Consider the following 14083-nt stretch of genomic DNA (forward strand, 5'->3'; position numbering starts at 1 on the left):
ACGAGCGCAACGGAGCGCGTTTACGGCGTTAGTTTTCGGGTTCCAGTTGTGTTCGACAGCGCATACCTCAACTGCTCTTTCTTTCTTTCTTTCTTTCTTTTTTAGTTCATTTTACTCACTTAATTAGCTAACTTTTATGTTTTGGGAAATACTTAATTAGCTTGTTAAATAAATAGTAATTTACTCACGATATTATCTTTTGATTATCTCGCCTGTTTCAAAAGATTATAAATTACTACCCTATTTAATACATTAACATATTTTATGTTAATGTATTAAATTATATGTTAATGTATTAAATTAGACCCCTATTTAATACATTAACATATTTTGTCAACTTTTATAGTGGCATAGACTTATTTGTTCTTTCTTTTAGCATGGGTTTGATATTGCATTTTCATAGATAAAAAGTGTAATTTTAAGACAGTTTTCTTTCAAACTGAGTTGAACGAGTCATTTTTTATATGAGAAATACATGTTTTGTAAATAGAATGTGAGAAGCACATGCTTTTTTGAATAAAATTATTTTCAACTTTGTCTTTGTAATTAAAAAAAGCATGCGCTTCTCATATGTAGAGGACACGTGTCATTCTTATAGAATAGGTTGGAGAAAATTTCTTCAACCCAGTTTAGAAAAAAACTCTGTCCTTAATTTCAAACCAAATTGTAAAAAATAGATGGTTTGGGATTACATTTTTAAAAAATTGCGATTTGAAAAACTTAGAAAATCTGCATTTTCAAATAGTACGTAAAATTGTGTGTTTTTTTTTTTAAAAAAAAACACACCATTTTACAAAAGTAAACCACAATTTTAAAGGTCAAATCGCAATTCTATCAAACGCTTAACTGCATCTTTTAAAAACACACTTATTAAAATCGCATTTTTTGAAATCACGGTCCTAAACATACCCTTATTACAAGGATAAAAATGCATTTATTCCTTTAAAAAATAGTGATTAATTAGATGAAAAACAATTTTTCGCGAGATGGTATTTTACATGGAATTAGAAAGCTTCTCGGCTCAAAAGGCATTGCAAACCAAAAATAAATAATAAATAATAAATAAATAAATAACGATTATCAGACAGCGATTCTCCATCTGTCCTCTGCTTTCTCTTCGTTCCACGCCTTCCGAAAATTCTCTTTGCGTTTCTCTTTGCACTCAATCATTTCAAATTCGATGTTTTTTTTTTTTTTTCTTCAAATTTTGTGAGAACTAGTACCTGAAATATCTACGATTAGGGTTTTTGTTTTATGTTATTTTCTCCCAAAGCCTCCATCAACCTCTATTTGGCAGTGAATCGAAAGGGCTATTGATTTCAATTCGGCGGAGTTGGGAGGGTTTGTTGTGGGATCGGCTGGCCGGAAAGTTTTGTTAGTTTCCGGCAACAATGGCGAGCGACTTACCGATGGGGCCTCAGTTGGAGCAGATCCACGGTGAAATCCGCGATAATTTTCGAGCCCTATCGTATGTTCCCCATTTATTTCTTTCTCTCTATGGTTTGTATGGTTATTGTAATGTGATTGTGAATCTTGGGATCTTGCTTTGATTGAAAGCGTGGGTTTGATTATTCTGTCGATTTAATATTCGAGAACTCAAAAGTAGGGGTATACGTGTAGCTGCTTTTTGCTATGGAATTGGTTTGTTCATTTCGCTGATTTCTTTTGCTTTGTTAGACATTCAGTTTAGGAGTTGATTTGGTATTTGCGGAGACTATTATTAACGGAGTTGTAGGGATAAATAGAAGAGACCATTTGGCTCTTTGAGTGACATATATTGCGTCCATTATGGAATAATTTTAGTGCTGAAAGATGGTGATATCTTACCTACTGGGTATTCTTATTCCTGAGAAGGGGTTACCTCATTGAAATGTTAAAATGATTTCTGCTTGGTGCTGAGTAATATTGTGCTCTCCTAGCTGCCGATATGTCCATTTTGGAATGTCAAAGATGTTAGTTTGGTGGGTTGTTAATAGAAGGTGTATTGTGGATGCCTTTGGGTTATTAGTCATTGACACAGGCAGCCAACATTCCAGAAGGAGAGCACATGCTTATGCTTGAGGCTCTCATATCTCTGACCGCTGCTACAATTATAAAAAAATGTGTAGGCTGCGCTTTAGAGAGTTGTAGAGGATTTTTTCTGGAACAGTTAGATGGGTTGAATTGGATCAGTAATAATCATATGAGTCATATGACAGCCTAATGAACAAGGAAAATGTAGTACGAGGGCATATAAGCTCCAGGGTGCAGTTTTAAATTGTTTGTACAGTGGAACATTAGTATTAAGGTTAATGTTCCTTGGGATAGATTAGAGTGAAGTGCATCTTTCAGTATTTAGTTCATATGAAAGTTGAAGGATTAGAGTTTGTTCCTCTCCACAAGCTTGGTTCATCATTGTTCATATTAGTAGATATTTATTGATGGATGCTTTTACCAAGAACCAAAATCAGAATAACAATACTAAGGACCTTACTGTATGGGTAGTAATCTCATGTTGTGCTTATTGATTACTTTTTAGTATATATACATATATATAAGTAATTGAGATGTCATTAAAAGCGTAAGGCGCTCCCATGTACGCAAGAAGTATACATGAGAAAACACCTACCTAAAGAACAAGGAACTCGTAATAGCTAATCACCGAAGGGAAAACAAAAGCAATTGTTCAAAGATACAAAGGGATTTTACTTTTTCTAAAGGAAGTAACCAATAAGCTCCCGATTCTCCTTTAATGTGCTGACTTTCATAGAGGAAGCAAGTACTTCAAATTTGAGAACATGTGGTTGAAGTCTGAGAGTTTTGTGGATAGGGTGAAACAATGGTGGGACTCTTTATCATGTCCAAGGCTCTTTGAGCTTTGTTTTGGCCAGCAAGCTCAAGGCTTTGAAAGTTGATTAGGAGATGAAGTGAGGAGGTCTTTAGTGATGTAGGGAGAAAGAAAAAGATTCTATTGGAAGAGGTATGTGCTTTTGATACCATTGAAGAAGCAAGGGGATTAGATGATGAGGAGAGAATGAAGAAGGCAGAATTGTGGTTAAGGGAGGGTGATAAGTGCACAGAGTTTTTTTTACGAAGTAGCAAACTTTAACAAGAGGAAGAACTCCGTTAACTCCTTGTTGATTGATGGCACACTTTCTACCAACCGGATGGAGATCAGCGAGCACATTGTCCAGTTTTACAAAAATTTGTTTACCGAGTAATTTAGCTGGCGGCCTTTGTCAGATGGCCTTTCCTTTGATTCTATTGGTGAGGCTGAGGCTATTTGGCTGGAGAGAGTATTGGAAAGAGAGGTGTGGGAGGTAGTGAAAGCTATGAATGGTGATAAGGCGCTGAGCCTTGACAGTTACTCTATGGTGTTCTTACAAGCTTGTTGGGATGTTTTAAAAGAAGACATTATGAAGGTCTTTCGTCACTTCGATGCTAGAGGTAAGTTCAAAAGGGGCCTTAATTCTACATTAATCACCCTCATCCCGAGGATTCTAGGGCTGTTGATCCCAAAAACTTTCGCCCGATTAGTCTTGTGAGTGGCATCTACAAAATTATTGCTAAGATTTTAGCAAACAAGCTTAAGATGGTGTTGGAGAAGATTGTCTCAAAGTTACATAATGCTTTCATCCGGGGTAGGTAAATCCTAGATCTCGATCTTATTGCCAATGAATGCCTTGATAGTAGAATAAGATTTGGGGAGGCAGGTGTACTCTACAAGCTGTACTTAAAAAAAGCTTATGGTCATGTTAATTGGGATTTTATGTTTCTTTTGTAAATTGAAGTACTATGAAATATTTGGCTTAATTCAATTTTTATCCTCTGGAACTTGCTTTCTTAGTTTACTGTTCTATTTGGGTGATTTTGGGGGGTTTGGTTCACTCGTTCTTCCCACTTACTAAGTGTTTTGGTTTATTTAAATGAGTAAATTTATATGTTATGATTGTTGAACTATTCTATGCCCTGTTTCTGTAGATGTGGCCATTTTCTTATTACTCTTGAGTGTTGTCTACTCTATCATACCACTTGTTTATGTGCTTCCGATTTCACATATACATGATCACTGCAGACCATGTATCATTAGGGGTTTTAAAAGATTCATTTATCTGATACTTTAAATAGTCGTAGTGTAGTTGATTGTTAGTTGTCCCTTTTGTTTGGGTGCCACAAGATTGATACTTGTCGTACTTTCAACGACTATTTGGGTACATTCCTTGTATGATTGTGTTATAATTATGATGAAGTTTTCCTCTTTGCATTCAGAAATGGATTCCAGAAGCTGGATAAGATCAAAGACTCCAATAGACAAAGTAAACAGCTGGAAGAACTGACGGGAAGGATGAGGGAGTGCAAAAGGTATGCCACTGGGTGGTTTCTCATCTCTAATAATGTATTTTCAGGGAATGGCGGTTTTGAATATTATATATGTAGCATTGTATTGCTTCCTTTTGCCAACAAAAAGTTCAAAGAGAAGGTGAACTCTGGAACATAATGTTTCCCCCATCAAACAGTTTTATCTCAAATTTAAAAATGAACTTTGCTCTGTTAAACAAATATCTCAGAAGGTGACTTTGGCATTCCAAAAATAAATTGTTGTCAAGAAAGATGACTCAGACCTGGATGGATGAGAGCTTCACTGTTTTCATGTGATTAGAGTGTTGGCACCTTTCTGCCATGCCCTAAGCCTATGATATGGGGATAGAAAAGAGTCAATTCTTGACCATTCGCCATGTATGAAAACAAAGTAACAACAAAAAGAATTAAGAATAATCGTTCTTAAGGTTCTATGATTTGTGTATATTCAGGATATTATGAAGTCTTATTTTTTAAATATATTGTTTCAGATTAGTCAAGGAGTTTGATCGTGAACTTAAAGACGAGGAGGGCAGAAATCCTCCTGAGGTTAACAAGCAACTCAATGATGAGAAGCAGTCTATGGTCAGTGTTTGGAAACTTTTATTTTTGCATTCATGACATGAACATACACATGCAAATTGGAGACACATACATTCAAGGTCTGTCATACATTATGTGGAATGATGGGCTGCTTATTTCTTTGCCATGGTCCTGCTTATTTATTTGATACTTTCTGTGTTTTTGCTTATGAACCTCTGTCTTATGTCTCAATACTTCACATTTGCAGATCAAAGAGCTGAATTCATATGTAGCATTGAGAAAAACGTAAGTTGACTTATCCATTTTCTGATATCTGATTAATAATTTGAAAAAAAAAAAAAAAAATCAGTTGGTTGTAGAATTCAGTCAGCAAATCTAACAAAATTTCTATTCATTTTTCATCTGTTGGATGGGTATTCTTGGCCTTAAAATATGTATATCATAGTCTATTTGGCTGAACTGCAGGTATATGACTACCCTTGGTAATAAGAGAGTTGAGCTCTTTGATATGGGAGCAGGAGTTAGTGAACCCACGGCTGATGACAATGTTCAAGTAGCATCAGGTGAGATCTATCTCTCTCTGATTCACAGATTTGTTCCAACTTGTTTGATATTACCACTCAGGGCAAAAGGTCTGCTAATGTGTTCCCTTGATGAATATGTTTTCTGTTAGTAGCTATGGACATACATCCAATTTGATAGCAGTTTTGATCATATGACTAGTGTGTAATAAAGTTTGGTTAGATATTTGTTATAGAATCATTATTTCCAATTGAAATATTTTGCCTACTAAACCTATCAAATAGTTCCTACTTGTTGACAATAGAGAACCTACCAAACTAAAGAAGGAATTTCACGAAGTCTTCCCCTCATTTTTAAATGGATTTCATGAGTCCTAATCATTTCATGGGAATCTGATTTTTTTTTTTTTTTTTTCATTCTTTTGAGTTATTGGCTATGTGAGAAAAGGTTTTGATGCTGGAGTATCTTTCACAGCACACTCTAAACAACACTTGATTACAATGATGATGTTTTATTTGACAAATTGTATTGAGTTGCTCAAACTTCATCTGACAACAAAATAAACAAAAACGTTTCAAAGATAAAATAACCCTAGATTTATATGCGTGTATGCATGTATGGATTTGTTTCTTTCATGCTTTGCAGAGAAGTCTGTTTAACAACTTTTACATGTCTTGCCCTGTAGCTATGTCTAATCAAGAACTTATAAATGCTGGAACGACGACAATGAATGAGACTGATCAGGCCATTGACCGCACTAAAAAGGTGAATTGCTTTTGAAACATGGATTAGCTCAAAGGTTTCTGTTGCCAGTGTTCTGAACTCTTGAAATTCATTCTTAGGTTGTTGAACAAACAATTGAAGTGGGAACTCAAACTGCTGTTACATTAAAGGGCCAAGTAAGTATAACAAATTCGGTGATCTCTATGATTCTTCTTCTGATGTGTTTAGCCTTCTGTTCTCTGATCCAATATTTTGCAGACTGAACAAATGGGCCGAATTGTTAATGAGCTGGATACAATTAACTTCTCAATTAAGAAGGCCTCCCAGCTTGTGAAGGAGATTGGTAGGCAGGTTAGTTCTTTCTTCCCATCCCCCTTTGAATGCAACTTGTTTTCCATTTATCCTTTTGAAAACTAAATCTTTTTTATTTATTTATTTATTTCAGGTGGCTACAGACAAATGCATCATGCTTTTTCTATTCCTTATTGTCTGTGGTGTAGTAGCCATTATTATTGTCAAGGTATCCTCTTAAATTCATTTATATCCTATTCTTCTTTCTCGTATGTAAACTTTCTGTAGTTTTGAAGTAATATACCAACTTGCTATGGTCCCTACTAATGCACCTTTTAATGAATTTGAGTAATGGAGACATCAATGCGGTTTTCTTTCTATGGTTTGTTTTGGTAAAACATCCTTAATGGAAGGAAGATGACGAAAAAATAAAAATAAAGGTGTTAGTGAGGTAAGCCTATATATGAATATAATATGATATGAAACTCCAGTTCAAATTCCACATTGCTTTTATTTGAACGCCTTCATTGTTGCTTGATGGTGGTGGTTCTTTTCTATAAATTTCCTTTTTGGCATGAAATGTCATGAAAGTTAGCATAGTGTGGAAAATAAATAATACCTATCTTTTGTATCATATTTCACTCCTGTAAACCTAGGCTAGCATATTAATGCGCATACTGATATGGACACACCAATGCTGGCACTAACCCTGCATACTTATCTGCTGTGTAAATTTTCAGATTGTGAACCCCGGTAACAAAAACATCAGGGACATCCCAGGATTGGCACCTCCAGCTCCCTCAAGGAGGCTTTTGTGGGCTACAGAACATTTTGATTAGAATCCTCATTTCATTGCAGTTTTCCCACTCAGTTATGATTCATGTTGTAGTTCATGACAAAGGGAGGTCAGAGGAATGCTGTTTGCGGGTGTCACTCTTTTTTTTTTTTTTTAATCTTCTTTCTTTAATTTTATCCATTCTTGCCTGATATGTGCATATCATGTTTATGATTCTCTTTTATGTGTAAATCACATGCGAGCCCATTTTGCTTTGTTTTGAATGAGTGGTTCTTTCTGTAAACCTTTCAAGACCACTGTAATCTAGAAAGAAAACTCCGCTGTGAAATTCCATTCTATGTTTCCCTTGAAAGGAGATCTGTATGGTCTTTTCAAATGTATACACACTATTTTATTTTCTAGTGGCTGGCCTACCGCCTTTGGGTATTGGCATGTTGTATAAAATTAGTCTGACTCTTACCTCCAGAAATTCAGGTTGGGTTTGGTGGTCTCATCCATGATATGTTGTGAGTTGATACTTTTCAAATTGCTCTCCACATTCTAGGGATGGTTTTGCCCTCCAGTGTTATATCCGAGAGACTTAATGATAGAAACCACACATTATTCCATTATCCCACCTTACTGGCACGACATGGCAGAATTAATCAATCTTTGGATTTTTTTTTTTTTTTTTGGCAAGAACTGATTCAATAGTTGATTGACGATAGTGATGAAATAAAAGTGTAATTTTTAACATTACTCATCAGGATATTTTTAGTTGAGAACTTCCATTGTAGCCCATGTTCTCTCTCCTTGGCATTAGCTACAATCTCGAGAGTACCATTCAAAGGGGTCATGGGAACAAATCCCTTACCAAATGAAAGTAATGGCATCGAACATGTGGTTGGGAATGAATGGCACTTTCTTGTTGCAACTCTTATCTTCCTTTTTCTGAGGACCTTTCTCTCATGAGATAGAATCCATTTGAATTCAGAAAAGCTTTTCCCAAACCATAATTTTTGAGGAATCCTTCTCAGTGATTGGGAATGACGGGTTTTAAGGGGAGATACAAAAACTTGTTATCCAAATCAAAGAGCCTTGATTATATTATGGTCAATTCGTCCTTACCGAACTCAAAGATTGGCAAATCAACAAACAATACAAATGCTACAAATGAATTGCCTTTACTCTCAATGCGTAAATCTATTGACTGGAAAGAATGGAGTAGGGTGTACTTGAACTGGCCTCATCTACTTGTTTCTCTAACATCCACCTACATTTAGGCTGTGTCACGAATCGCGCACGAGTTGTGTACGCCCGATATGAGATAATCTTGATGTTGAAAGCAGAGGTGCTTCTACATCAACATTCAAATCGGAGGCAGCACCATTACCCCCACCGCTTCCCCTGCTGCTATCACCATTATTATTAGGCACAAATATGTCAGATGACTTCTTCTCCAGCTTCCAATCCTGTATTAACCAAAATGAAAAACACAGCCGTTAGAAGAGAAGAAAAGGTAAATTGACAACAAAATATTTTGATTGTACCAGCAGACAAATTTGGGAGAAAGCTACAACCCCTCTTCCCAGAGAAAAATAGATTGTAATAACTCAAGGAATCACCAATTGCTTGATAGCTTTCCTGGGGATTTTTAACAACACAATGGTAATTGAGCCCTATGATGACTCTATCTACCTCTTAGAGGGTTTATATCATCTAACAACATAATCTATAGATTGCATCTCAAAATTATGACAACTGGAAGAAAAAAAAAAGACCCATATAGTATATGGCTATTGCTACATATTGTTAAATGACCAACTAGAAATCCCAAATGCATTATTAAGATTGAGCATACATCATATACATACTTTGTGGCAAACAAGCAGTTCAGAATCCAGGATTAGGTTCAAACTGGAATTGAACATAATCAATAACCTTTGGTTGGCAGAGCATTCTTGTACAGAAGTCTACTCCAAAGACAGATTTCAGTGTTTACCAGCCAATTAAGAGTCAATACAAACTTATCCAAAAAAAAAAAAAAAATCAATATAAACCGAGCTGCTAATTTTGAATTTTTGACAAACATTTTCCAATCACAAGATTAATATTCCTAGAGACTGACATTCTTACAAGTTGGCTTTGTGAACGAATTATATGAGCTCACCAAGCAGATTAAAGTAAATACATCAGACTTCAGTGTTTCAAGCACATGATAATTCTATGAACATTTCAATGCATTGTCATTAAGATGGTAGAGGATAAACTTTTGATGAAAGAACAAATTATATTCATAGAGATTAATATCAAGGATAATCCATGAGATTGACCTTTGTCATTCTTTCAGGAAGACCTTCAGCAGATTGTTGAGATGCTCGAACATCCTTGACCTTTATGTAATTGTACATGACAACACCGCATAGCGCTGCAGGGGTACAAAAGAATTTTAATGAGGTTTAAAAGAGGTGGAAATTGTGTCTCTGATCGAAAGCTTGCACTTCATATGAGTGGAGATTTACCAATTGCATAGCCAATTATATTCAGCCCTGTTATTGTGGACTCTGGAAATATGACAGTTGAAAGGGCTATCAATATCCAGTCTTTCAGAACACCAGCTACCCGAATGGTAACTGCTCCTGTTCTGCCAATTACTAAGAAAATGGAGAAGTTCAGGGCCAAAGCACAAAGAGCATTGGAGAAAAAGATCCAGAAGTTAAACTGATTCTGTGAAACTTGCATCCCAGGCTTCTCCAGTAAGTACCAAGGCACAAACAAAAACATAAAACTGCAAATAACAAAGTGTCAACAAGTGAGTAGCTCATTCCATAGTATTCACCGCCCATTCTTTTTTCTTTACCCATCATTGGAAGTGCTTTAAAAAAACATTTACCAAAAAAGAACAAAGAAAGAAAGTCACATGGTCTCACGGTCTTAGGGATGGATCATGTGAATAGCTACTAAGACCCGTAATTGTTTGTCCACTAAAAAATATATTTCATGCAATATAAATTGCACTATTTAGAAATCGTATGATTTCCGGACACAACAACTAAATAAAGGATGTCAATCACCACATAACCAAAATCTCTATAAATCAAGTTACAATGTTCGATCAATATTAACGCTTAAAAGGTAATGCCTTTACTTATATTGTTCACCATCTATATGTCGTACAGGCAATCTGTTGCTTTCTAGAGAAAATAAACCCAGAAGCTTCTAAACAAAGTACCTGCATGGAGCTATGTAGTATAAGCTGGTGACGGGATTTAAAGTCAAGCCCTTCTTTTGAAGAAGGACTTGTGTTAAGACAAGCCTAAGAGCTTCTGCAAAGATGCCTGTAACCTGGTAAGCTGTACCAACTACATTAAAATGAATCTCCCCATATGAGGAAATGACAACTCCAACACTGACCAGCAACATGTTCAAGAATACGTCACACCTTGGCTTGTCAGTGCCACACATAACAGCCATCATGAATGTTGCCACAGGCACTGAAACATCCAAATTCACATATAAGTAGGCATTTAGTAGAGTTAAAGAACATTATCATGATAGTAAGACATATGCAGCTTCTCCATACATACTTAAGGCTTTGAGCATCTGGATGAAGGCCACAGAAATGTGCAAGTAAGCAGTGTTACCAAACCTGTCATAAGAAGAGGAGAAAAAAAATAGTCAACACACATCATTCCTCTAAAACCTTAAGACCATTTATGAAGACCTGACTACTGGTAATAAGGCATGACTGTCCAAACCCCAGATAAGGCAGTGATGGGCCTTCTAGCGCCAAAGTTATCTTCTCAAACACAACCATACCAAAAAAAACTTCTTCTTTTTATTTTTTTATTTTTATTTTTTTATAAATTAAAAATAGGAACTCTGCTGTCTATCAAAGAATCATTGAGGAAAGCTTCAGAACAGAAGAACAATTGCGAATTATGAGCAACTACAGAAAAAAGAAGGAACAAAAGAAAAAGTATTAAGCTTCAAAATCATATATGACGTGATAAAGATTCAGCAATACTGCATATACCAAACCAAATTGATGACAATCCAGCCACTAAAAGCAAGCAAATTCAAATTTATTTAGAGAACCTTAAGACTATCTTGCTTGATGACAGTAAAATTCCTGCTCACTTCAGGGCATAGTGAACTACAAACATTCAATACAGCTCCAAATTTTCATGGGAATAGGTAAGATTTGCTGGGTTCAGACACATGTAGGAATCTAGAATTAAGCTAACAAGTAAGCTCGGTCACAAGCTCAGCCAAATCGAAATAAAATATGCTTAGATAGGCTACACAAAAACTGCTTATACTTGTAGGTATATTCACAAAAACCAATTTCAAACATCAGATCTAACAAGAAAATTCAAGGATTTCCCCCCTGATAGTGAACATAGACCAAATAAATACATGACATACATGTTCATCCCTCCTTAATGATAGAATCACCAAGTCACATGCCAAACAAGAGGTCTGTTCTGTTAGATTTTAGTGCTTACCAAAGACTTGATGCAAAGAAGGCACTTATTGGTATCACACACGTTGCATATCTGTACACCCAAGCAAAAAATTAGGAAAGAGAAACTGTACAAATGAAGCAGAGATAAAGAATTATAACAACAAAAAAGGAACGCCGGGGAGTTAGGGGGTGGAAGAAAGTTGAGAAACTATACGCTTACATTTCAAATGTCATTTTGACAGGAGATACAACCTGCACATTCAAAATAATTTAACTGTATCAATTTGACAATGAAAATAAAAACATTAAAAGAAGGAAAAAGAAAAAAACCCAACGGACCCAACCCCCACCTTAAAAAAAAAAAAAAAAAAACAGCCGAAAAATTTCATTTTGTAGATTAGAATTCCGTATTTCACTCATGCATAAGGATGCTAACGTACAGAAGACCACCTAAGTATTGGAATCAAGCAATTTCGCAGCCACGATGTGTACCTCGGCCCATTTCGTAACAAATTATAGCTTCATGGTATGAATGAGAAGTAACTCGGAGAACAAATATACCACTGAAAAGCAGGACAATTAAGTAGTTCAAAATTGCTCTTTTGGAACCACAACATACAACGTTGGCAACATTGTCATAGGCCACGCCTTTACACCCACGGTCTCTCATTCAGTCCCACAATTTGGGGCTCTAGAAGTTTCTAAAAATGACTAGAATTTAACACTGCCCAAAACATGCTCAACTGTGGCAGCACACTGATACTTGTAGCTATTTGAGCCTACCATCACGTGAAGTAAGAAAAGCACTTCTAACACCGACAATGGCATAGTACTCCCAGCATGAGAAGAAACTCATTACCTTGAAAACACGAACAAGCAAAAACGCAACGGCTCCGGAAAACCCCATGTGGATCATTGTAAGCGTTATAGGAAACGGGAAGTTGAAGTATTTCGGAGACAGAACCCACTGCAACCAACAAAAACACTCGCACAAACATTCACACAAACACAAACGGCAGCGAGAAACAGAAAATTCAGTACCTTGTTGTACAAAATGACTCCGGACGAAAGCAAAATGTAGATTAGCAGGTACAGGTAAGTCAAAAGGAGCGTTTTGTTAATCATTTTCTTCTTCCTTTCCTTGCACAACAAAATCAAACGAGCTATCAAATCCCTAGAGCATCGCCATTCTTCACCGCAAACGAGACCTGGAAGAAGACGAATTGTTGAAAGAGCATGAATCGAAGAGACAAAAAACAGGACTCACATACAATGCTGAGCATATATAGCGAATAACGAGCAATAGAGCAAGCGAAGTCGCCGATCTGAAACGAAATCGGAAAACAGAGTCAACACACCTTCTGATCTCAGAGATCCCTGCGAATGAGAAGCTGAGGAGTCTTCGGGGAAGAAGAAATGAATAAAAAAGCGCGTGCGAGCGAAAGAGTGAGCGTGCGAGCCTTCGTCGTCCGCTTCGGCTAAGCTCCCGTCGGCTCTTAACCACTGAAGAGTTTAAAGACACCGTCTCTGTTGTTTTGTGGCTTTGTCTTTGCCCACCTCAGCACCACGTTTTCCGCGTGTTTAATACGCTCTGTCCATCTCCCATTGGATCTTTTCTTTACGTCAACAACACTAGCAATAAATGCTATATCCACATTTTTATTATGTAATATTGACGTAATAATTTCAATTCAAATTTTAGATATTTTTTCGTTATATTATATATTTATATACCACACTCTTATACAAGTCACTCGTAATGTTGATGATGTGGCAGTTTTAATTAATTTTTAAATTTTTTTAAAATATTTTACTAGAGAAAAGTTATTCATATTTTCAAGTGCTCAGTTTCTAACGTAAAAATAAAAATTACTATTCAATGCTATAAATATTTTTATTTGTTATTTTTATTTAAAAGTGATTTTCACTGTCATGTTAAATAATGAATGTTTGGGAGTATATGTAACACTCTTCATCTTATTTTAAGAGTTTTTAAAGAACAAATCTGTTACAAACTGATATGGCAGTATGTAACATTTACTAAGTTAATTATTGAATAATTGAATTTACCTATTAAATTTGGTATTGCTAAACTTTTACTCCATCATTATGCCACATGGCACTAATATAGACTACCACGCGAGTTTATAAGATAATTGAAATAAAAGTTGTAATTAACTCAAGCTTTTTTATTTTTTTATTTTATTATTATTATTATTATTACTAGATTCTTTTCTTTCACCACCTACAATCAAGCACCAACAACTTTACTTTGTAAAGAACATGAGGAACCATTAAGCTCCAAAGCAAATAGGCAATGAATATTGTGAAAATTCTACTTTGATTGGAGAATTTCTCGTGTCCTTAGCTTGCTTTCCACATTGACAAGTTGTCAATTTCCAAAATTCATAGAAAAATTAATT

The 14083-nt window shown here is 35.7% G+C and overlaps 2 protein-coding genes across 3 annotated transcripts; one reads left to right on the top strand and one right to left on the bottom strand.

Annotated features, from left to right (window-relative positions):
• Positions 1–1091: 1091 nt before the first annotated feature.
• Positions 1092–7639, top strand: LOC132183693 (novel plant SNARE 13). The gene is made up of 10 exons (XM_059597073.1): positions 1092–1468; positions 4249–4341; positions 4830–4923; positions 5129–5166; positions 5347–5444; positions 6089–6168; positions 6246–6302; positions 6385–6477; positions 6572–6646; positions 7158–7639. The coding sequence occupies exons 1-10, from the start codon at positions 1392–1394 to the stop codon at positions 7254–7256; spliced, it is 804 nt and encodes a 267-aa protein (XP_059453056.1). The 5' UTR covers positions 1092–1391; the 3' UTR covers positions 7257–7639.
• Positions 7640–8244: 605 nt separating this feature from the next.
• On the bottom strand, positions 8245–13192 carry LOC132167280 (probable sugar phosphate/phosphate translocator At3g17430). Of its 2 annotated transcripts, none has more exons than XM_059578197.1 (10): positions 13019–13192; positions 12702–12868; positions 12520–12627; positions 11881–11912; positions 11701–11751; positions 10780–10841; positions 10425–10686; positions 9715–9980; positions 9526–9620; positions 8245–8664 (listed from the first exon to the last, which is right to left on the bottom strand). In XM_059578197.1, the coding sequence occupies exons 2-10, from the start codon at positions 12783–12785 to the stop codon at positions 8482–8484; spliced, it is 1143 nt and encodes a 380-aa protein (XP_059434180.1). In that variant the 5' UTR covers positions 12786–12868; positions 13019–13192; the 3' UTR covers positions 8245–8481. The 2 variants fall into 2 exon arrangements, with proteins under 2 accessions (XP_059434180.1, XP_059434179.1); XM_059578196.1 differs by lacking the exon at positions 13019–13192 and adding an exon at positions 12928–12991 and having other exon boundaries at positions 12702–12795.
• Positions 13193–14083: the final 891 nt, after the last annotated feature.

Source organism: Corylus avellana, chromosome ca1 (genome assembly GCF_901000735.1).
Source record: "Corylus avellana chromosome ca1, CavTom2PMs-1.0".
Taxonomy (NCBI): domain Eukaryota; kingdom Viridiplantae; phylum Streptophyta; class Magnoliopsida; order Fagales; family Betulaceae; genus Corylus; species Corylus avellana.